The sequence below is a fragment of the Hylobates moloch genome, unplaced genomic scaffold (genome assembly GCF_009828535.3).
Source record: "Hylobates moloch isolate HMO894 unplaced genomic scaffold, HMol_V3 SCAFFOLD_264, whole genome shotgun sequence".
Classification (NCBI taxonomy): domain Eukaryota; kingdom Metazoa; phylum Chordata; class Mammalia; order Primates; family Hylobatidae; genus Hylobates; species Hylobates moloch.
The window spans coordinates 1-24,558 of record NW_026652539.1 but is presented as its reverse complement, the minus strand read 5'-3'; the positions used below and the strand labels follow the sequence as shown (position 1 = coordinate 24,558).

At 51.8% G+C, this 24,558-nt stretch overlaps 1 protein-coding gene across 2 annotated transcripts in view; it reads left to right on the top strand.

Annotated features, from left to right (window-relative positions):
• The window catches only part of LOC116464198 (sodium/calcium exchanger 2), a 38,655-nt gene extending 14,103 nt beyond the window's left edge, over nucleotides 1-24,552 (top strand). The window contains exons 3-7 of one of the 2 annotated variants that reach the window (XM_032147485.2): nucleotides 8,429-8,851; nucleotides 15,905-16,008; nucleotides 16,159-16,176; nucleotides 19,450-19,574; nucleotides 19,862-24,552. In XM_032147485.2, coding sequence (XP_032003376.2) covers nucleotides 8,429-8,851; nucleotides 15,905-16,008; nucleotides 16,159-16,176; nucleotides 19,450-19,574; nucleotides 19,862-20,158 — 967 coding nt within the window. In that variant the 3' untranslated portion in view covers nucleotides 20,159-24,552. The remainder of the gene's footprint in view (nucleotides 1-8,428; nucleotides 8,852-15,904; nucleotides 16,009-16,158; nucleotides 16,177-19,449; nucleotides 19,575-19,861) is intronic. The other variant, XM_058435011.1, reaches the window with a different exon arrangement.
• Nucleotides 24,553-24,558: the final 6 nt, after the last annotated feature.

Genomic DNA, 24,558 nt, shown 5'->3' with positions numbered 1-24,558 from the left:
TGTACATAAGAACATTAATGTTTAGTGGGCACCTACCATGTGCCAGGTGCTGCCCCCAGGCACTCAGGGCACATGATGAATGAGACAAACTCTCAGTCTTCACACCGCTCCTCCTGCATTCTTTATCTTTCATGGTTTTGTGCTGATGCCACACTGTTTTAATTATTATAGCTCCATTATGTGTATTGCTACCCGGTAGAACAAGCCTTCTCCCACCATTACTAAAGTAAAAATGCTTATTGAGCATGCACTATATGCCAATGGGTATACCACGGGGAACAAGGAGCTAAGGTCCCTGCCCTCAAATTGCAATGAGGATATAAACTACTAAACATATAAAAACTTGAACTGGCAATAAGTGCTATGGAGGAAAATAAAATAGGAGTGGAGGAGACAGACGATGGCTAAAGGTCTTTGGTTCTGCCATAAAGCAACCCACCCATCACCCTCTACCATATCTCACAGCCCCAGTCCCTCTCCTTACCCCTCTCCTTGCAAATCTGTGATATTCTCTCATTCACCAGTTCCTCCTGAGCACCTACTGTGTGCCAGATGCCTTTATTTAGGGGATCAACCTAGAACAATAGCCAAGATAGATAAGATCTCTGTCCTTATGTGGCCCACAAAATTCATCTATTTGTAGTTCTTCTGTCCATGCCACACTATTTTAAGACTTACAGCTTTACAGTATGTTCGTTTCAATGATTTTCACCAGCCTACATCATGCTTTGAACAGTATGTGTTGTTAATACATGCGTAAGTCTCCCCTTTCCTATAATGACATTTATCATGTATCTACTATGTGCAAGAAACAAACATCTGGCACCGGCGACTAGTGGTGAACAAAACTCATAAAGTCCCTGCTCAAATGGAGCTCACATTCTCCTGGGAAAGACAGGCAATTAGGAAGTAAACACTGATTACATAAAAATGCCAGGTAGTGGTAGGAGCTGTGAAGAAAAATAAATCAAGAGACAGGGAAAAAGAGGGCCAGTGGCTGAGCTTTTCGGAGGTTCTACCTGCTCAGTAGCCTGGCACTTCCCCCTTTAATCTTCTCCGTGGGGTACAGCTGAGGCCGAACTGTTCCCAGATCTTTGGTTCTGCCATCAAGCAGCAGCCAATCCATCATCCCTTTAACCCTTCTTTTCCTGGGACTCAGTTTGCTCATCTTCTCTCCTCTCCTCTTCTCTCCTCTCCCCTCTCTCTCCTCTCTCTCCTCTACTCTCTCCTCTCCTCTCTTCCTTTCTTCTTTTTCTCAGAGTTTCGCCCTTGTTGCCCAGGCTGGAGTACAGTGGTGCGATCTCGACTCACTGCAACCTCCACTTTCCGGGTTCAAATCATTCTCCTGCCTCAGCCTCCCAAGTAGCTGGGATTACGGGCACCCGCCACCACACCCAGCTAATTTTTTGTATTTTTAGTAGAAATGGGGTTTCATCATGTTGGCCAGGCTGGTCTTGAACTCCTGACCTCAGGTGATCTACCCACCTCGGCCTCCCAAAGTGCTGGGACTACAGGCGTGGGCCACCGCACCTGGCAGTTCTCTGTTTCATTGATCTTGAGTTCCACCACTGTGTGCCTGGCTGCCTTTCACAGCCAGTCTTCCCTCTCTGCCCTCATCACTTCTCTTTCCAGTGCTTGGACATTTGCAGGTCTTTCCCTCCACCTCAGTCAGTCCAAGATCCTTTTGTCTGCCCATCTCCATCCACCTTTCCTACCCTGCCCACCCCAGCCTTCCTGGCTCACCGCAGCCTCCACCTCCTGGGCTAAACTGATCCTCCCACCTCAGCCTCCAAAGTAGCTGGTACTACAGGTGCACGGTGTGCTGTGCTCCAGCCTGAGTGACAGAGTGAGACACTGTCTCAAACAAAACAAAACAAAATGCAGCTGTTCACAGGTCTTTGTTCCATCACCCTATAGCATGGGATCCCTTTGGCCACTTGGTCCATCCTCCTGCAGTGTACCACATCATCCAGATGCCCTCAGTTGAGGGAACTGCATTCACCATACTGGGGCCTGCTTTCAACTATCTTTTCCCCTTTCCACTCCTACCCACCCCTGTTCCACATTGCTCCCATCTAGAGCCCTGAGGCTTTGCGGAAGGAAGTGAGTACAGGTGTCACCTGCTGGGATAACAGCCCACTTTGTCACTTACAAATGACCTCAGGACCAAGATTGTTTTTTATTGTTTATTTTGAGACAGGGTCTTGCTCTGTCACCCAGACTGGGGTGCAGTGGCACGATCACAGCTCACTGCAGCCTCAACCTCCTGGACTCAAGTGATCCTCCCATCTCAGCCTCCCAGGTAGCTGGGACTACAGGTGCACACCGCAGCACCCAGCTAATTTTTATATTTTTTGTAAAGATGGGTTTTTGCCATGTTGCCCAGGCTGTTGCGGTTTTGTTTTGTTTTGTTTTGTCTGAGACAGTCTCACTCTGTCACTCAGGCTGGAGCACAGTGGCGCAATCATGGCTCACTGCAGCCTCCGCCTCCCAGGCTCAAGCAATCCTCCCACTTCAGCCTCCAATATAGCTGGGACTACGTGTAGGCACATGCCACCAAGCCTGGCTAATTGTTTTCGTTTTTGTTGTTGTTGTTTTGGTATGTTTTGTAGAGACAAGGTTTCACCATGTTGTCTAGGCTGGTCTTGAACTCCTGGGCTCAAGCAATCCACCTGCCTTAGCCTCCCAAAATGCTGAGATTACAGGTGTGAGCCACTGCACCTGGCCAGGACCAAGATGTTTGAAGTGAAGGAGGAAATGCTGTTCAGTGGTGGAACCAAAGGGCTAAGAAGAGTCAACATCTTCCTATCCTTCCTTGATTTCCTATCCTGGTAGACATTCGAGGCCTGGCATTGCCTTATCAAGGTACCTTAGGCCAAAGACTGGGAGGAAGGAGACTTGGGTTCCAATCCAAGCTTAGTCCTGGACCCTGTTCTTTGGGTAAGTTCCTGCCTCAGTCTGAGCAGGCAGGTCTGCCATGTACAGTTGTTGAAGTTGTGCACTGCATAAATGCACCATATCTGAGGAAGCTCTCTTCATAGTGGACATTGTAGATTTGCATTTCTATTATAACAGTTTTCTGACTTATGGAAATAAGTGTCTTGAAGAAGGAAAGCCTTTTTCTTTTTGTAAGTTTCCCACAGGTTCACACCTGTGAGCCTTAGTTTCTCCAAACTAAACGTGATCTCTGAGAACCTCAAACAGCACAGTTGTTCCAAGATTCTGAGATTTAATCCCCCATGATGCTGACACACTAAGGGTCTGAAGTTCTAAGATTCTAGAATTCTAACATTTTGATATTCTTTATCTTCTTGAGACTGCATCTCACTCTGTTGCCCAGGCTGGAGTGCAGTGGCACGATCTCGGCTCACTGCAACCTCTGCCTCCCGGGTTCAAGTGATTCTCATGCCTCAGGGACCTGAGTAGCTGGGATTATAGGTGTGTGCTGCCACGCCTGGCTAATTTTTGTGTTTTTAGTAGAGATGGGGTTTCACCATGTTGGCCAGGCTGGTCTCAAACTCCTGACCTCAGGTGATCCATCCACCCCGGCCTCTCAAAGTGCCGGGATTACAGGCATGAGCCACCACGCCCAACCAACATTTTGGTATTCTAATCCAAACCCCATCCAGTCTCTGACTTGATGGCTTTAAGATTTTCGTCTTCTCAGATTCTGTGTCCAATGCTGGAACATAAGTCCTGTGAATCTAGCCTTCTATGATTCTGATGCCTGGCTTCTAAAGTCCAATCCCAGCTACTTGGGAGGCTGAGGCAGGAGAATTGCTTGAACCCAGGAGTCAGAGGTTGCAGTGAGCCAAGATCATGCCACTGCACTCCAGCCTGACAAGCAGATCAAGACACTCTCTCTCTCTCTCTCTCTCTATATATATATATAGAGAGAGAGATAGATAGATATAGATACAGATATAGATATATATAGATACATAGATATATATAAAAGCTGGGCATGGTAATGTGTGCCTGTAGTCCCTGCTACTCAGGAGGCAGAGGTAGGGGAATCACTTGAGTCCAGGAGGCAGAGGTTGCAGTGAGCCAAGATTGTGCCACTGCACTCCAGCCTGGATGACAGAGCCAGACTCTGTCTCAAAATAATAATAAAATAATAACAACAATAATTGTGACACTCTGTGACCACGAGTTGCAAATACCATGACCTTCATGCCTAAATATTTGAGCATGCATCTTTTGAGAATGGCATTCTCCTACCTAATCACAATACTATGATCTCACTCAAGAAATCTAACGCTGAATTGATACTGTTAACTCAATGTCAGCAGCCTGTGTTTCCATTTCCCCAGTCATCCCTGTAATATCCTTGGTGGCTGTATTTTCACTCCTGCCCTCTCTTCCCATTTGATCCAGAACCACACGTTGCATTTCCCTGTCAAATCTCTTTAGTCTCCTTCAGTCTGGATCAGTTTCTCAGCCTTCCCATGACTTTTGTGACCTGATGCTTTTGAAGATGATAGGCCAGTTACTAGAATGTTTCTCAATCTGGGTTTGTCTAACGCTTCTTGATGATTGGAGTCCTGCACTTGGCAGGAATCCCATGGAAGCGATGCTCTATCCCCCTGGGTGCATTGTATCAGGAGGAACATGATGTCCACTCGTCCATTACTGTGCTGCCCAGTTTAATTGTTTGGTAAAGATGGTGCTAAATCTTTGGATTAATCGTTTGGCAAAGATGATGCTACAGGATGTATGCAGTGGCTCATGCCTGCAATCCCAACACTTTGGGAGCCCAAGGCCGGTGGATTGCTTGAGCCCAGGAGTTCAAGACCAGCCTGGGCAACATGGCAAAACCCCATGTCTACCAAAAGTATAAAAATTAGCCAGGTGTGGTGGCACGAGCCTGTAGTCCCAGCTGCTCGAGAGGCTGAGGCGGGAAGACTGCTTAAGCCCGGGAAGTCGAGGCTGCAGTGAGCTGGGATTGTGCAACTGCACTCCAGCCTGGATGACAGAACAAGACCCTGTCTCAAACAAAAACAAAAACAAAAAAAGGCTGGGTGCAGTGGCTCATGCCTGTAATCCCAGCACTTTGGGAGGCCGAGGCAGGCAGATCACGAGGTCAGGAGTTTGAGACCAGCCTGGCCAACATGGTGAAACCCCATCTCTACTAAAGATACAAAAAATTAGCCGGGCATGGTGGCACACACCTGTAATCCCAGCTACTTGGAAGGCTGAGGCAGGAGAATCGCCTGAACCTGGAAGGCAGAGGTTGCAGTGAGCCGAGATCGTGCCACTGCACTCCAGCCTGGGCGACAGGGTGACTCCGTCTCAAAAAAAAAAAAAAAAAGAGGTAGTGCTACAATCTCCACATTCTACTGATCCCTTTATCCCTTACATGTAAATGTCTCATATCCCATGACTTTAGGACTCTAAGATTATAATATTAATATGTGGATATCACTAGCTAACTGTCATTGTTTTCGCTGTGCCTCTGGGTGCTTCCCCTGTATCAATTCAGTCCTCACCATAATGCCAGGAGGTAAACACTATTATTAGCCCATTCCACAGATAAGGAAACCAAGGCTCAGAGGACTGCAGAATCCTGACTGCCCAAGATCACACAGCTGGCATGGCGGCCAAGCTGGGCTTGAAGCAGGTCAGCCCACCCTCCTGGGGGCTCCATCACCATGGACAGCGAATCCTGAGCTGAGGGACTCCCTCATCGCTCCACTGCAGGTCTTTTCACCAGGTTCTACGCCCCCTACCTCTTGCCAGAACCTTGGGGTACCTCTCTTCCTCCCACAGAGCTGGAGAACTGGAGCCCGACTCCCTGCCCCCACCTTTTTGAGACGGAGTCTTGCTCTGTCACCCAGACTGGAGTGCAGTGACGTGATGTCGGCTCACTGCAACCTCCGCCTCCTCATTTCAAACAATTCTCATGCCTCAGCCTCTGGAGTAGCTGGGACTACAGGCATGAGCTGCCACACCCCACTAATTGTATTTTTAGTAGAAACGGGTTTTCACTGTGTTGGCCAGGCTGGTCTCGAACTCCTGACCTCAAGTCATCCATTTACTTCAGCCTCCCAAAGTGTTGGTATTACAAGCGTGAGCCACCGCACCCGGCCCCAGAACCCCTTTAATATGAAAGTGATAGTGAATGCATATGGATCACATAGCAGGGTTCAGAGATGGTGCTGAGCCCCTTCCATGTACAGTAGAAGGGATCAGGGGAAAGGATAGATTTTCAAGACTCCTTAACATCCCAGAGTCCTGCTGATGTCTGCAGCCCTGCCAGGAAGAGCTCACTTACTCCATGACCCCTCAGAATTTCACTCTGACTAATCTAATGTCACTGCCTTGTTCCCTCCCCGGCTCCCCTCATTACAGAGTATCTTATGGGTGCTTCAGAGATTTACAACTGTTACTCTTTTAACACCAAGCTAGCTCATGTCCCTTCTCTGCTCCAAACGTCCCTCCTTTGCTCTGAAGCTTCACAGGGCTCCTTCCTCACTCAGGGTAAACACAGAAGTCTTCACCGTGGCCCACCCCGGTCCAAGGAGATCTGCCCCTGTTCCCGCTGTGATGTCATCTCCCACCCTCTCGCCCTGGCTCCCTCTGCTGTCATCATGATGATCTCCCTGCAGTTCCTCGAAGAGGTGACCTGTCCCTAAGTCAGATCCTGTCCCCTGTCCGGCTGTCCAGTCTCAGGTCAGAGCATTCACTTTGCCTGTTCCCTTTACCAAAAATACTCTTTTTGGCCAGGCACGGTTGCTCACGCCTGTAATCCCAGCACTTGGGAAGCCAAGACAGGTGTATCTCTTGAGGTCAGGAGTTCAAGACCAGCCTGGCCAACATGATGAAACCCCGTCTCTACAAAAAAGTACACAAAATTAGCCAGGCATGGCCGGGCGCGGTGGCTCACGCTTGTAATCCCAGCACTTTGGGAGGCCGAGGCGGGCGGATCACGAGGTCAGGAGATCGAGACCACGGTGAAACCCCGTCTCTACTAAAAATACAAAAAAAAAATTAGCCGGGCGTGGTGTCGGGCGTGGTGGCGGGCGCCTGTAGTCCCAGCTACTCGGAGAGGCTGAGGCAGGAGAATGGCGTGAACCTGGGAGGCGGAGCTTGCAGTGAGCCGAGATTGCGCCACTGCACTCCAGCCTGGGCGACAGAGCGAGACTCCGTCTCAAAAAAAAAAAAAAAAAAATTAGCCAGGCATGGTGGCAGGCGCCTGTAGTCCCAGCTGCTCGGGAGGCTGAGGTGGGAGAATCCCTTGAACCTGGGAGGGGAGGTTGCAGTGAGCCTAGATGAAGACACTGCACTCCAGCCTGGATGACAGAGCGAGACTCCGTCTCAAACAAAACAAAACAAAACAAAAAACTCTTTTCCAGGCATCCTCCCTATGGCACACTCCCTCCCCTCCTTCAGGTCTCTGCTCAAATGTTACCTCCTCCAAAAGGCTTTCTTGACCATGCCAACAGCTCCGTCTTCTCACTCCCTACCCTCCTGTTTCTCTCCATAGCACCATCACCACCTGACATCCTGTGTTTGTTTATTGTTCATTCTTCTGCACTAAAACAGAATCTCAAAGCTTCTTATTGCTGCCGTTCCCCCAACACTTAAAACAATGCCTGGCACACAACGGTCAGTATCTGTTGAATGAATGAACCGTAATTAAATCATTAAATGTGCAATTGTCATGGTGATATGGCTGTCCCATGGGGCTGTGAACCCTGTGAGGACAGGGCCTGGTTACTGCTGTGTCCCCAGCACCACTCAGCACAAGGCAGAGAACGGGTGCCCTTAGGAGTGTTTGTTGAATGAATGAATGATGCCAAGTTAAGGTGTATGGAGTTTCTCTTGGGGGCATCTGGGAAGGGTTTTTATCAGAGGAATGATAGAGTCCTTTCTGGGTCCTATATCCCTGCCACTTAAAATGTGACCAGGACATCCCTTGGAGCTCGTTAGAAATGCGATTCTAGAAACCCAGGAGCTTCTGAACCAGAATCTGCATTTTCACAAGATCCACCAGGGGATTCATATGCACATTAAGGTTTGAGAAGCAGGGATGTAGAACACCTCAGGCTCCCTCTCAACTCTTGGACTTTGCACGTGCTGTTCCTTCTGCCTGGAGTATGCCCACCCGCTAATGCCTCCTCCAGGAAGCCTGCCCTGATCTCAACCTTATCATTACCTGTTTAATTCCCGCCTTCTGCTCCTCACGAGTTCCACGCGGGGAGGGGCCCACTCTGTCTTGTTCCCGCTCTGCAGCCCTTCCTCCAGGACGCCCACCCCGATTCACCCTCAGTATTACTTGTTTAGTGCCTGTCGACCCTCATACTTGGGAGTTATTCTATGGCACCTACTCCTCCTCTGGGAAGCACGTCCAGACTCCCCCGGTACAACACACAGCCGATGACCGACCCTCACCCCACTCTTCCCCCTCCCCACCCCGCCGCAGCGAGGGCACGCTGGTGTTCAAACCAGGCGAGACGCAGAAGGAGCTGCGCATCGGCATCATCGACGACGACATCTTCGAGGAGGACGAGCATTTCTTCGTGCGGCTGCTGAACCTGCGCGTGGGCGACGCGCAGGGCATGTTCGAGCCGGACGGCGGCGGGCGGCCCAAGGGGCGGCTGGTGGCGCCGCTGCTGGCCACCGTCACCATCCTGGACGACGACCACGCAGGCATCTTCTCCTTCCAGGACCGCCTGCTGCACGTGAGCGAGTGCATGGGCACCGTGGACGTGCGCGTCGTGCGCAGCTCGGGCGCGCGCGGCACCGTGCGCCTCCCCTACCGCACGGTGGACGGCACGGCGCGCGGCGGCGGCGTGCACTACGAGGACGCGTGCGGAGAGCTGGAGTTCGGCGACGACGAGACCATGTGAGCACGCCCGTGTCGGGCCGGAGAGGGGCGGGGCGCAGAATGGGCGGGGCCTGGTGGGGCTCAGGGGCGGGGCCTGGGTGAACCATGCCCACGTCGTGGGCGGGTCCTGGGGGGGCCGCGGGGGGGGCGGGGCCTGCGGGGCCGTGCCCGCAACGTGGGTGGGGCCTGTGACCCATGCCCACAGGGTGGGCGGGGCTTCACTGAACAGCTGGGCCCTCAGGAGGGGAGGGGCCTGAGTGAATCATGCTCCAAAGTGGGCTTGGCCTCGGGAGGGGCGGGGCCTAGGTGTGCTGTGTCCACCACATGGGCGGGGCCTGGTGGGGTTGTGACTGTGAAACGAAGAGGCGAGGCCTAGAGGGGCGGCCGGACAGGTGAGAAGAGGGCTCCAAGGAGGAAGGGTGGACGAGGTGAGGAGAGATGGGACAGGGGCCTGGGGAGAGCGGTGTGGGGCCTTAATTGGTAGCTCGTGGAGTGTGTCCTGAAGAAGCGGGCCCAGGGAGATGTGGGGACAGGCCTGTGGAGATAAGACGCTGTCTGTGGCTGTGGAGAGGGGGCGGGTCCAGGGCGATGGGTGGGGTCTGGGTTTGGACGTACGACACCAGGAAATGGAAAAATAGATGCGGGCTGCGGAAGAAGGCGGGGCCTAACAAGATGGGTGGGGCCGGGGGACGCGGAGCCAGGGAAGGGGTGGGGCTTCTGGGTATGAGGAAGAACCTGGGGAAATAGCGGGGCACCTAACGGGAATCTGGGCGAGGCTTTGGCAAAAGATGGTGGTGGAATCTGGAGGCCTGGGAAGGCAGGGCAGGGCCTGGGGAGACACTGGGGAGCCTGAGGGCTGGGATTTAGAAAAATGGGGTCTGGGGAGGTGGGCTGGCTGGATACACTCAGACACACACGTAGACAGACGTTTACATATTGGACACAAAGCCATTTATACGCACCACACACACATAGACACACACGGCAGGGCCAGGCGTGGTGGTCAACACCTGTAATCCCAGCGCTTTGGGAGGACGAAGCAGGAGGATCATTTGAGGCCAGGAGTTCGAGAACAACCTGTGCAACATAGCAAGACTGGTACTCTAAAAATAATTTTTTTAATTAGTGGTGGCGCATGCCTGTAGTGCCAGCACTTTAGGAAACAGGCGGGAGGATGGCTTGAGCCTTGGATTTGGAGACCAGCCTCTACTCTACTAAAAATTGTTTAAAATTAGCTGGTCATGGTGGTGTGCACTTGTAGTCCCAGCTACTTGGGAAGCCAAAGCAGGAAGATGGCTTGAGCCCACGAGTTAGGTGCTGTAATGAGCTGTGATCACCCACTGCACTCCAGCCTGGGCGACACAGTGAGACCCTGTCTCAAAAAAAGAAAAAAAACCAAACACATGCAGACACACATAAAGTCACAGATACATACACTAAATTATTAAGTCAGGGCTGTTCTCACGCCCAGATCCCTGGCCACCCCTTACACAGGTGCCCGAGTGTCCCCCAATGTGTGCCTGAAGCCTCACATTCCCCCACCCCCCTGCCCAGGATGCAGGCAGCACCTGCCCCTCCTCTGCCCGCTCCCTTCCGCCCCCGCATGCCCGTCTGTCTCCCTCCTCCGTGCCGCCCACGCGCCTCCTACTCAAGCGGAGTCCCCACCGCGCTCCCCCTCCCTCCTCCTCCCAGCCTCTGCGCTTCCGCCTCGGGCAGCACTCAGCTTCTCACTGCTCTCGCTGTCTCTGCGTCTCTCCCTCTGCATCTCTGCGTCTCTCGCTCCCTGGGCTGTCTCTCTCTGGGTCTCTGCGTCTCTGTTCATCTGCGGCTGTCTGTCCCCAGCACCTCGCTCTCTGACTCAGCTTATATTCAGGCACACTTTCCACACCTTTCCTTCTCGCTCTCTGTCTGGCTTGGTCTGCGTCTGAGGGTTGTTGAGAACTTGGGTTGGGGGCTGCGAGAGGCGCCATCCCAGACCCCTCTCTCTCACCAAGAGATGGGGGAATGGAGAGTTTTCTTTCTGCTTCTTCCGGTCCTTCTTATAGTCCAACCTGCTTCCCTCCTGCTGCTGCAACCCTACAGGCCCTGTCCTCCCCCACACGGCTTCCCTAGGCTGGGACACCCTCTGTCCCCCACCCCCACAAGCTCCCAGCTGTGGCTTCAGAACACAGAAAACAGGAGGCTAATTAGTGTTTAGGGAAACTCTTCCTTCCTCTGATGGGCAGGTGCTAATTAGAGGTGCTTTGAAGCAACTGGGCTGGAGGATCAACTCAGAGATGGAGGAGAGACACACAGAGATGGGGTGGCAGGGAGAGCATGAGAAACACAGAGACAGAGACCCAGAGATGGACACAGGGAGAGCTGAAGACAGAATAACAGAACTGGAGAGAGAAACAGACAGAACAGAGAGACAGAGACACAGAAAGACAGGAACTTAGAGGCCAGGCACGCTGGCTCATGCCTGTAATCTCAGCACTTTGGGAGGCCAACACGGTGGATCATCTGAGGTCAGGAGTTCGAGACCAGCCTGACCAATATGATGAAATCCCGTCTCTACTAAGAATACAAAAATTAGCCAGGCGTGGTGGCATGCACCTGTAATCCCAGCTACTCGGGAGGCTGAAACAGGAGAATCGCTTGAACCCAGCAGGCGAAGGTTGCTGTGAGCTGAGATCACGCCATTGCACTCTAGCCTGGGCAACAAGAGCGAAACTCCGTCTCCCCCCGCCCCCCCAAAAAAGGAAGAGACACAGAGACAGAGATGCCTCGAGAGAGGGAGGTAGGTGGATATTGAAAGACTGAGATGGAGGGAGACTGAAAGGCAGAGAGATGCAGAGGCGATAAAGACACTCATGGAGGAGAGAAACTGACCCAGGGAAAGAGAGGTTCTCACGATGCTACAGAGAGAAAAGGGAGTTTGGGCCACTGAGAGATAGGATGAGGAGACTGGGTCTGAGATCAGAGGCCGGCAGGGGAGAAGGGCAGGAGAGTGGAGTTTTCAGGAAACAAGGGAGAAGGCTGGGGAGGAAATCTGCTTCTTTTGATCTCAGGAAGTCCTGCCTTGGTCTAGCTCGAGTCCCTCTTGCTGTTTCCTTCGCGTTGGGATTCTCCTGCGTCTGGGTCCCCTGAGGGCGCGCCTGCCAGGGCGCAGTTGACGTGCCTGTCACTGCACGTCAGTCACTGTGTGTCAGCGGATCGCAGCGTGTCTGCGAGAGTGAGCGACAGAGGTGTGTGTGTCACCCTGTCAGCATGTCACTGTGTCGGCAGCTGTCTGTGTGTGTCAGGGTGTGTGAGGAGCATGTCTCGGGAGACCCTCCCTCCTCGCCGGCCCCAGCATTTCAGCACCGCGGACAGCTCACAGCCCATGCCGAGGTCGGGGGCGGCCCTTTCTTTCCACCCACAGAAAATTGAAAATATCCTGAAACCAGGAGGGTGGAGGTGGGCGGATGTCCCCACATGGCCGTCTTTTGTGCGCCTGTCCTTGCGCGGGTGTCGCTGTGTCTTGTGCGCGTTTGTGTGTTGAGATGCGTCTTTTGAATGACTGCCTGATTGAAACTCTTCTGCTTGAAGTGTGTTGACTTTTGTTACTCCATTCTTTAGACTCTGAAAGACAGAGACAGGGAGAGAAGAATCCAGGTAAAGAAGGGCGGGCCAGGTGCTGTGGCTCACACCTGTAACCCCAGCACTGGGGAGGCCAAGGTCAGAGAATCACTTGAGGCCAGGAATTCAAAACCAACCTGGACAACATACTGAGATCCTGTCTCTATAAAAAATTTAAAAGTAGCCAGGTGTGGTGGCACACGCTTATATTTCCAGCTACTTAGGAGGCTGAGGTGGGAAGATTGCTTGAGCCCTGGAGATCAAGGCTGCAGTGAGCCATAATTATGCAACTGCACTCCAGCCTGGGCAACAGAGCGAGACTTTGTTTCAAAAAAAGGGAGAGCAGAGAGACGAGAAGAGACTGAGACAGAGAACGGAGAGAGTCAGAGTCAGAGAGAGAGACTGCTGGAGAATCAGAGAGACAGACAGAGTCAGAGATGGAGAGATAGACCCAGAGAAGCTGAGAGAGGAAGAGAGAGAAAAGAAGATGGAAAATGTAGGGACAGAGATGCAGAGAGGCACTGAAGGAAGTAAACAGAGACACCAAGAGGCGTCAGGAGTTAGATATAAGGTAGGAGCGTCTACGTGGTACCACAGTGAGGGGCTGCAGGGTGGCGATGTCACCAAGGCTGTGGTGGGGGAGTCGTGCTAACTGACGGGCATCTGGTCCATGCAGTCTTGCCACTGCAGTGGGAATGGCTGTAGGGTGTGATGGCGTGTGGGTGTGGGAGGTGTGATCGGCTGTGCTTCCTCGATTGGGTGACTGTGTGGGCTGGGTGTTTGTGTTTCTGGGTTCTGGGGCCAGGCCTTGTGGGACTACATGGTTCCTACAGCCGAAAGAGTTGCCAGTGGCAGAGCTGTGGGCATTCTGGGTTTGTGGGTCTTTGGGGTCGAGGGGCGTGGGTTGTGTGCCTGAAGGTGACAGGCAACTTCTGGCTGTTTCCTGCCACCCCCTGGTTACCATAGGAGCAGAGATGCTGAGAAAATCAATTAGCATCAGCACTTGGTTAACTCTCCAAATCTGGTTGGGACAGAGAGCAGGAAGCTGAGGGTTTTCTGTGCTGAAGGATTGAAGTTAGCAAACTATGTATGGAGGGTGTGCTCCATGCTAGGAACTGTTCTGCGTGTTGGAGATAAAACAAAAAACATAAATGAACTTACCTGGGGGAACTTAGATTTAAAAATGGGGAAGCAAATGGTAAATAATGAACAATAAACTAAATAAATGTTAGAAGGTGATATTTAAAGAAGACAGGCCAGGTGCCATGGCTCACATCTGTAATCTCAGCACTTTGGGAGGCCAAGATGGGAGGATCACTTGAGGGCAGGAGTTCAAGACAAGCCTGGGCAATGTGGTGAGACCCCATTTCTACAAAAAATAAAAAATTAACTGAGCATGGTGGTGTATGCCTGTAGCCCCAGCTACATGAGAGGCTGAGGCAGGAGGATCGCTTGAGCCCAGGAGTTTGAGGCTGCATTGAGCCATGATTGCACCACTGCACTCCAACCTGGGTGACACAGCAAGACCTTATCTCCAAAAATAATAATAAATACATTAAAAAGAAAGACAACAGAGCAGTATAAGGGAGTGCTGGGGTGGGAGCAGTGAAGGATTTCACTATTAAATAAGATGGAAGAAGTGGGTCTCATTGAGAAGGTGAAGTTTGAATGAAGAACCGGAAGAACTGAGGAAGGGAGCCTGGGGAAAAAGTGTTCTAGGCAGAGGGAACAGCCAGCGCAAAAGCCCTGAGGCACGAGCAGGCCTGGCTTGTTCAAGGAATAGCAAGGAGGCCAGAAAGGGAATGAGTGCTAGATTGCAGGGGGTCTTGTGGGCCATTCTAAGGACTTTGACTTTCATTCTGTGAGAGATAGGAGCCTTGCAAATGTTTTGCACAGGGGAGGAACGCGGTCTCACTCTGGTTCTATCAGGATCACTCTGGCTGCTCTTGAAAGAACAGACTGTGGGGGGTGAGGCTGAAGCATGGGATTGTTTAGCAGGCAACTAGTAATCTAGGTAGGAGACCATAGTGGCTGGGCTGGAGTGCAGGGGTTAACAGTCTGGATTCTGACAGTTGTAAGTTCAAATCCTGCCTCAACCATGAGCTCATACCGCTTTACTTTATTTTTTTATTATTATTATTTTTTGAGATGGTGTCTCGCTCTGTTGCCAGGCTGGAGTGCAGTGGCATGATCTCAGCTCACTGCAACCTCCACCTCCCAGGTTCAAGCGATTCTTCTGCCTCAGCCTCCCGAGTAACTGGGACTACAGGCATGTGCCACCACACCCAGCTAATTTTTGTATTTTTAGTAGAGACAGAGTTTCACCATGTTGGCCAGGATGGTCTCGATCTCTTGACCTCGTGATCCGCCCTCATCGGCCCCCCAAAGTGCTGGGATTACAGGGGTGAGCCACCGCGCCTGGCCTATTTTTTTTTTTTTTTTTTTGAGACAGAGTCTCACTGTCGCCCAGGCTGGAGTGCAGTGGCGCGATCTCGGCTCACTGCAGGCTCCGCCCCCTGGGGTTCACGCCATTCTCCTGCCTCAGCCTCCCGAGTAGCTGGGACTACAGGCGCCTGCCACCTCGCCCGGCTAATTTTTTTGTATTTTTAATAGAGACGGGGGTTTCACTGTGTTAGCCAGGATGGTCTCGATCTCCTGACCTCATGATCCGCCCACCTCAGCCTCCCAAAGTGCTGGGATTACAGGCGTGAGCCACCGCTCCCGGCCCTATTTTTTATTTTTGTTTTTTTTTTTGTTTGTTTGTTTTTTTGGTTTTTTTTTTGTTTTTTTTTTTGTTTTTTGAGACAGAGTCTCGCTGTCGCCCAGGCTGGAGTGCAATGGCGCGATCTCGGCTCACTGCAGGCTCCGCCTCCCGGGTTCACACCATTCTCCTGCCTCAGCCTCCCGAGTAGCTGGGACTACAGGCGCCCACCACCTCACCCGGCTAATTTTTTGTATTTTTAGTAGAGACGGGGTTTCACTGTTTTAGCCAGGATGGTCTCGATCTCCTGACCTCGTGATCCGCCCGCCTCGGCCTCGCAAAGTGCTGGGATTACAGGCGTGAGCCACCGCGCCCGGCCTTCCCGGCCCTATTTTTTAAAATAACTTATTTAATATAAATAGAGATGGGATCTCAATATATTGCCCAGGCTGGTCTCGAACTCCTGGCCTCAAGCAACCCTCCCTCCTCAGCCTCCCAAAGTTCTGGGATAAGAGGCATGAGCCACCGCACCTAGAATGCTTTGCTTTAATCAGACTCAGCTTCCTCACCAGTGCCTGCTTTTGTTTCTGTCAAGTGGGGATGATAATAGAGCCTTCCTCCCTGCGTGGTGGTGAGGATTAAATGAGATTGTGGAGTCTGGGACAGAGGAGGTGCTCGGAAAACTGGGTGGCTGCCAGGAGGCTTGCCTGGTGAGTCTGGGGAGGGGGACTTACGCTGAGTGTTCTGCCTCCCCCTTGCCCCCTGCACAGGAAAACTCTTCAGGTGAAGATAGTTGATGACGAGGAATATGAGAAAAAGGATAATTTCTTCATTGAGCTGGGCCAGCCCCAGTGGCTTAAGCGAGGGATTTCAGGTGAGGGGTGACCGGTGGGCTGTGGGAGAAGTAAGGGGTCCAGGGTCGGGGGACTTTCAGGGGCTCAATTGCAGGCACTCCTTAAAGCTCGTGGACCTGAGCTTCGTGGGGAACTGATCTCACTGTCTGCCTGTCTCTGTCTCTCCCCAGCTCTGCTACTCAATCAAGGTGAGTGAAGTCACCTCTGGGCTCTGAGTGGGGAGGAGCCACTGGAAGAGGGCCTGGGGGAGGGTCCCAGCCCCAAAGCTACTCTTCCAGGTTGGGTTTGAGGCAGATTGGAGGTGAGATAAAGGCAGATTCAGGGCTGGGGGACAGTGGGGGCTGGCCTGAGAGTTGGTGGTGCCTATGTGAGTTTGGGATTACAGTTAGCATTTTGGAGGTCAAGATTATGTCTGTAACATGGTGAAACCCCATCTCTTGTAAAGATACAAAAATTATCTGGGTGAGTCCAGATGTGGTGGCTCACACCTATAATCCCAGCACTTTGGGAGGCCGAGGAGGGTGGATCATCTGAGGTCAGGAGTTAGAGAGCAGCCTGACCAACATGGTGAAACCCTGTCTCTACTAAAAATACAAGATTAGCTGGGCCTGATGGCACACGCCTGTAATTCCAGCTACTTAGGAGGCTGAGGCAGGAGAATCGCTCGAACCCGGGAGGTGGAGGTTGCAGTGAGCCGAGGTCGCGCCATTGCACTCCAGGCTGGGGAACAAGAGCGAAACTCTGCCTCAAATAAAAAAAAAAAAAAATTAGCTGAGCGTGATGACAGGCGTCTGGAATCCCAGCTGCTTGGGAGGCTGAGGCAGGAGAAGCGCTTGAACCCGGGAGGCAGAGGGTGCAATAAGCCAAGATTGTGCCACTGCACTCCAGCCTGGGCAACAGAGCAAGACTCCATCTCAAAAGAAAAAGAAAAGATTATGTCTATAATCAGGGTTGTAAGTCATACAATCAGATCTGGGTTTGGGAGAGTGGGATCAGAGAGAATCCAGTTTGGGGTTGATTAGGAGTGAGGTGGGGTTTGGATTGGAGATCAGGGTTAGGACCGTGTTAAGGTGAGAGTCACAGTGGAGGTTCTTTCCTGCTGGTGGGATCAGATTAGAATTAGAGTCAGATTTAGGTCAAAGCTAAAGTTGGACTTTGAGGTGAGTAATAGAGCTTGAGGAATTTAGGTTAGAATTGGGGCCAAGGTCAGAGATTGGAGTAAGAGTTAGGGCTTGGAGATGGACAAAGTCAGTTTGGAGTCAAGATCAGTTTGGAGTCAAGTCAGTTTGGAGTAAGAGGTCAGTGGCTTGGAGATGGACAAAGTCAGTTTGGAGTCAAGATCAGAATTGGGATCCGAGGTTAGGATTAGGGTTAGATTAAAGATTGTATTAGTTGGAGGAAGCAATACAAGCTGCTATAACAAACTGACCCACAAATCCCAGGGGCTTAACACAAAAGTTATTTCTTGGCTGGGCACAGTGCCTCATGCCTGTAATCTCAGCACTTTGAGAGGCCCAGGAGGGCGGATCACTTGAGGTCAGGAGTTCAAGACCAGCCTAACCAACATGGCGAAACCCTGTCTCTACTAAAAGTACAAAAATTAGCCGGGTGTGGTGATGGGCACCTGTGATCCCACCTACTCGGGAGCCTGAGGCAGGAGAATCACTTGATCCTGGAAAGTGGAGGTTGCAGTGAGTCGAGATCGCGCCACTGCACTCCAGCCTGGGTGACAGAGCCAGACTCCATCTCAGAAAAGTAAGAGAGAGAGAGAGAGAGGGAAAGAAGGAAGGAAGGAAGGAAGGAAGGAAGGAAGGAAGGAAGGAAGGAAGGAAGGAAGGAAGGAAGAAGAGAGAAAAAAAGTTATTTCTTGCTCAGGCAAAGTTGTTTTTTGTTTGTTCTTGTGAGACAGAGTTTCGCTCTTGTTGCCCAAGCTAGAGTGCAATGGCACGATCTCAGCTCATGGCAACCTCCGCCCCCCGGGTTCAAGAGATTCTCCTGCCTCAGCCTCCCGAGTAGCTGGGATTACAGGCACCTGCCACCACACCTAGATAATTTTTTTGTATTTTTTAGTAGAGATAGGGTTTCACCATGTTGGCCAGGCTGGTCTTGAACTCCTGACCTCTGGTGATCCACCTGCCTTGGCCTCCCAAAGTGCTGGGATTACAGACATGAGCCACTGTACCTGGCCTCTCAGGCAAAGTTTTACGAGAGTGTTCCTAGTTGGTGGGTGGCTTTCTTCTGCCATGTGGCCATTCCATCTTGTGACTCCACTGTGCCAGGGAGCTTTGACATTGTCGCTGGGTTTGCTGCTGGTGAACAGGGCAAGAGAGTTTGGAGGCTCACATGGGAGGTTTTCGGGGGCTAAGCCTGGAGGGACTGACCATCACTTCTGCCCACATTCTAGTGTCCATAACTCAGGCCATAGCCACGCCCAGCTGCAAGGGAGGCTGGGAAATGTAGTTCAGCTCTTTGCCCAGGAAGGAGAGGAAACAGGTTCAGGTGAACACACTTCAGCTTCTGCCATGTGGTCAAGCTCCTCCTGAGTGATGGTGTCAGAGGTGGGAGTTGGGACTGAGGTTTGAGGTCAGGTGTAGGACTGGAGTTAGATCTGGAGATAGAGTTTGGGATTTGGCTTGGGGTTATTGATGCTCCAGGTTATGGTGAATGTTAGAGTCGGGATTAGGGTTTAGGGCTAGGGTTGTGCTGAGGTCAGACCCAGGGCTGAGGGTTGGGGTTTGGAGTCAGTGTTGATGACAGGCTTCCATTTGGGGCCACAGTGAGAGTTCAGCTCAGAGTTAGGGACCAGAATTAGGGTTGGGCTGCTGCTGGGCTTGGAGTCAGGGGTCAGCATACTTTGGGGAGAGAAGCGAGCTCAGGACCAGGATATAAGTGGGTCTGGTTCCAAGATTTGTGCCAAAATCGGGTATCCTCCCCTTTCCTCACCACCTCAGCCACACTCTAGGATGTTTCCGGAAATTGGATGTAGAGACCGGGCCTCCCCTATAAGGGTGGCAACGATGATGATAATGTTGGTGATAATAATAAAGATAATAACATGCACTGAATATTTATTGTGTGCCAGGCACTGTTCTAAGCACTTCACACGAATTAACTCATTTAAGTCTCACAACCACCCCATGAGGTAGGTACTAATTATTGTGCCCGTTTAACAGATATGAAAACTAAGGCACAGAGAGGCTCAGGCATTGCCTGAGGTCTCACAGCCTCCACCATACGAACCCCAGAGCCCACCAACTAAAGGTCATGAATCAACCCTCGGGAGCTGGACCTCAGGGTTGAAGGAGACGGTGGTCAGGTGGAAGGCTGGGAGGAGTCACCAAGGAGCTTCCCAGAGGAGAACAGATAGGCTTTCTCTAACTATGGGGACAGGTAGTAAAGGCATCGCAGGCCCAGTTAGGTAGGTCTCCCAAGAGTCTTAACACCCATCCCTCATGCTGCAGGGGATGGGGACAGGAAGCTAACAGCCGAGGAGGAGGAGGCTCGGAGGATAGCAGAGATGGGCAAGCCAGTTCTTGGGGAAAACTGCCGGCTGGAGGTCATCATCGAGGAGTCGTATGATTTTAAGGTGATTTTCCAGGTCCTCACCTTCCTGGAGTCCAGCCTGGGTCATTTCCTTGGGGAGGGTCCGGAAAGCGGGGAGCCACAAGCTTCCTAAGATCAGGCCAAAGGAGGGTCCCACGTCAGGACCACGGACAGCACACGCCTCCCTTTTCCTTGCTTGCCTTCAGAACTGGGGTGTGGAAAGTTGAGGACCCCTGGGCACAGGCTGTGAGCCCCCAACCCAGGACCCTGCACGGAGCTTCCCTGATTCGCTCAGGGGCAGTGACCTCTCCCCCACCCTCTCGTCCCCAGAACACGGTGGATAAACTCATCAAGAAAACGAACTTGGCCTTGGTAATTGGGACCCATTCATGGAGGGAGCAGTTTTTAGAGGCAATTACGGTGAGCGCAGGTAAGTGGGGAGGGAGGAGAGAGAAGAGAGAAAGATGGAGAGACAGAGACACAGGGAAAGGGGGGAGAAATGAATGGAGAGACAGGCACAAAGATAAAGAAACAGGCCAGGCTCGGTGGCTCACACCTGGATTCCCGGCGCTTTGGGAGGGTGAGGCGGGAGGATTGCTTGAGGCCAGGAGTTTGAGGCTGCAATGAGCCATGATAGTGCCTCTGCACTCCAGCCTGGGCAACAGAGCAAGACCCTGTCTCTAAAAAAAATACAAGCAGGGGAGACAGACACACAGAAATATACAGGGAGAATCAGAGAGACATGGAGAAGACATGAGACAGAATGAACGGTGCAAACTGAAATGGGCCAGGGAGAGGGAGAGGCAGGTAGACTAGGACACAGAAAGGGCAGAGAAGGGAGAGGCGGTGGCTGGAGCTGCTGGGAGGAGGCTGGGAGGGTTTATGTTTGGCTCTGGGCTGAACCGGCAGGGTTCCCAGCCTGGGCTTTCTCCCAGCATCAGGCATCAGGAGGGTGGGAACAGATTAAATGGCGTGGCCACCCCAGACAGAGCCTGGGTTCCTCCGTTGCCCTGGAGACAGTCACCAGGGCACCCAGCTCTTTCCCACCTGCGCGGGTCACCCCCCTCCTTGGCCTCAGCAGGCCCACACTGCCCCCTTGTGGCTAGAGACACTACGACACTTGGACCCGTGGACGGTCTTGGAAGCCAACACTGGCCCTTTGTGATATGGACTGGGGAGACTGAGACTCAGAGACAGAGGAGGGAGTGGCCTGAAGTCCCACAGGGAGTCCAGAAAAGGCCCGGGATCATAGCTCAGGGCTTCAATCTCTTACATAACATCAGGGTTAAGGCTCCAGCTCTTGGGGACCGAAGGCATACGTGGAATTGTGGTTGCAAAGAAACTGGGTGAGCGGGATCCAAAGAAACCAGGCTTAGGGGATAGGAAAATAGCAGGCAGCAGGCCTAGAAACACCAGACTGTTTGCCCACTAGAAACAAAGTGGCATCTCCCTCTGAAGCCACATTCTTCTGACATACTTCTGAGGGATCTTCTGGGCCCGACGCTGTGTGAGACATTGCCAGGGACACAGAAGTGATTTCTGGCCCTGTCCTCATGGAGCTTACAGTCCAGTGCGGGAGACAGACATGTCACAAGAGACAGACAACCCAGAGTAGGCAGGGCTGGGATGGGAGACCTGGAGGAAAACCCTGATGCGGTTCCTAACCCAGCCTGAAAGTCAGGGAGGGCTTCCTGGAGGGGGTGGCTTCCCAGCTGAGTCTTCAAATAGGAAAAGATGTCAGCCAGGAGGAGGAAGAAGACAGGGAGAGTGTTTCAGGCAGAGGGAGAGCCAAGCACAGAAGCCCTGGAGTGTGCGAGATTACGGCACATTTTTTGGGTGGGTGCCTGGTGTTGGGCGGGAGGAAGAGGTACCAGGAAGAGGCTGGAAATTGGCACATTTCCACACTGCTCCTTGAGGACCACAGTAGGGAGCTTGGGTGGCATTTTGAACACACTGGGGAGCCATGGAGGGTTTTGAATGGGGGAAGCCCCTGGGGCTAGAGAAAACTTGTGGGAGGAAAGTGCAGAGGGTGTGGGTAGAGGCTGTAGAAACTAGCAGGAGAGGCCGGGCGCGGTGGCTCACGCCTGTAATCCCAGCACTTTGGGAGGCTGAGGTCAGGAGTTCCAGACTAGCCTGACCAATATGGAGAAACCCCGTCTCTACTAAAAATACAAAATTAGCCGGGCATGGTGGCCTGCGCCTGTAATCCTAGGTACTCAGGAGGCTGAGGCAGGAGAATCGCTTGAACCTGGGAGGCAGAGGTTGTGGTGAGCCGAGATAGCACCATTGCACTCCAACCTGGGCAACAAAGCGAAACTCTGCAAAAAAAAAAAAAAAAAACTAGCAGGAGACGGGCCCTGCAGAGGCTCCTTTGAGGTTCATTCCACGAACAATGGGGAGACGGCAAGGGGCTCTTTGAGCTTCGGAACACTTCCTCTGGGGACTTAGTGGAGACGGAGGATGAGGCGGAACTGAAACGAGGTGTGAGGTGGTGGTCGTAGAGACCCAGCGTACATCGGGCTGTGGGTTTATAGAAACCAGGTGGTTAGATCAGGTGATTAGATCGGGATGGAGGAAGAATAACAACATAATAATAACAGTAATAATAATCCTGATTATGACAACGGTGACCCTATCATGTCTTTTTTTGTTTGTTTTTTTGAGATATGTAGTCTCAGTCTGTCGTCCAGGCTGGAGTGCAGTGGTGTGATCTCGGCTCACTGCAGCCTCCTCAGCCTCCTCCTCCTGGGTTCAAGCGATCCCCTGCCTCAGCCTCCTGAGTAGCTGGGATTACAGGCACCCACCACCTTGTCTGGCTAAGTTTTGTATTTTTAGTAGAGATGGGGTTTCACCATGTTGGCCGAGCTGGTCTTGAACTCCTGACCTCAAGTGATCTGCCCACCTCGGCCTTCCAAATTGCTGGATTACAGGTGTGAGCTACTGTGCCCAGCTGACCCTATCATGTCTTGAGTGCCAGGCATGGTTGGAAATTTATTTCCTGTGTGAACTCATTTTAATTAATGTATCCTCAGTGTCTGGATCAGAGCTTGGTCACTTTGCACTTTGTCCAGTACATGCCTTTTGGTTCCTTGCTGTGCAAGCACAGAGCTGCTGGAGGGGTGAGGGAGAAGGGTAGTCCTCATTCCCTTAGGGGATGAGTCGGGTCCCATCTTGCACGCAGAGGTGCTTTTGTACTTCCTTTACCTCCCTTCCTACTGTAAGCTCCTTGAAGGCTGGACTTGGCATGGAGCATCTTTGAATTTCCCCCAGGCACCAAAAAAGGCCTTCAGTAATAACAATCGAAACAATAGTAATAACGCTGGAGGTGTCCGAGGCCGTTGACAGCACTTTACATGAACCAACTCATTCTGTCATCACAAGTTGCCCATGAAGCAGGTCCAATTATTTATCACAGATAGGCACCCAGAAGCCCAGAGAGGTGAGGACACTGATTCAGGATCACACAGTGGATCCAGGGTTGGACACCAGAGAGGTGACTTCAGAGTGACAGGCATAACCACGAGCCTCCCTGTAGAGGGGAGCAGCTGGGGAAGTCAGCTGAGGCCAGAGTCCACAGAATGCCAAGCCTAGGCATGTGGGCCTGGGTTTGAAGGTAGTACAGAACCAAGGAAGGATTTGAAGCAGGGCAGGCAGAAGCCTCAGCGGACGTAGTGATGCAGTAATAGCAGCCGCCTACCTCCCAAAGAGCATGGCCTCCCTGCTCTGTCCTCCGCTGTGTCATACATCAGTTAGGGATGTGTTCAGCAGTGACTGGTCAGGAACTACATTGGTTCTCATCAGCATCCTTCCAGATGTAATGCGTGCCACACACAAGTGTGGTCATTGATTCTCATTCATTGCTTTATACTAATCAGCTTAGGGTGAGGTAAACAAAACACTGCCTTAGGGCTTTCAGGTTATAAAAGCCACTGCAGGTCTGCTGGGCAAGGTGGCTGACACCTGTAATCCCAAAACTTTGGGAGGCCTAAGAGGGCAGATCGCATGAGGCCAGGAGTTTAAGACGAGCCTGGCCAACATGGCGAAATCCCATCTCTAGTAAAAATACAAAAAAATCAGCCAGGTGGGGTGGTGCACACCTGTGATTCCAGCTACTCAGTAGACTGAGGCATGAGAATCACTTGAACTCAGGAGGCAGAGGTTACAGTAAGCTGAGGTCACACTACTGCCTCGGTAACGGAGGGAGACTCTGTCTCAAAAAAAAAAAAAAAGTCACTGCAGGTCAAAAGCTGGTCAAATTAGGTCACAATAGGTGATACAGCTCTAAGCATGAGGCATCCTTTACAAAGCTCAGAAAATACATCCGTAACCCAATGCCCCATATCAGGAAAGCCAGGGCTTTCCAGAAACCCTCTGTTTATATCTCATTGGCAGACTGGGTCAGATAGTCACTCACAGGAGGAATTCTGGCAAAACAAGTATTTAGCCAGGGACATGGCAACTGCCAACTGCAAGGGATTCTGGGAAAGTGAATACTGTATTTTTATCTGAGGCCATAGCTGTTGCTAGCCTCAAGGGATTCTAGGAAAGTGATTAATTTTGGCTGGGTATATAGCCGTCTAGCTGCAAGGGATTCTGGGAAAGTGAGTACATTTAGTGGAGACTGTGGTTCTGGTTAGCTGCAGTGAATCTGAGAAAGTGAATACTTGTAGCTGTGGACTGGCTTTCAGTAGCTGTGAAGGCTTCTGGGAAAATGAGTAATTTTAGCTAGGGGTATGGCTGTCCCTGGCAGCAAAGGGTCCTGGGGAACTGGATATTTTTAGCTGGGCAGATGTGGCCTCCTCTAGCTTCAAGGGATTCTGGGAAAGTAACTGTTTTTAGCGTTGACTTGGCCACATTTAGGTGCAAACAGTTCCGGGAAAGTATATATTTTTCAGCTGGGCCCATTCATACTCCTAGCTTCAAGGGATTCTGGGAAAGTAATGGGTTTTAGCTGCTGACTTGGCCACATTTAGGTGCAAGGGATTCTGGGAAAGTAAATATTTGTCACCTGGGCCCATTCACACTCC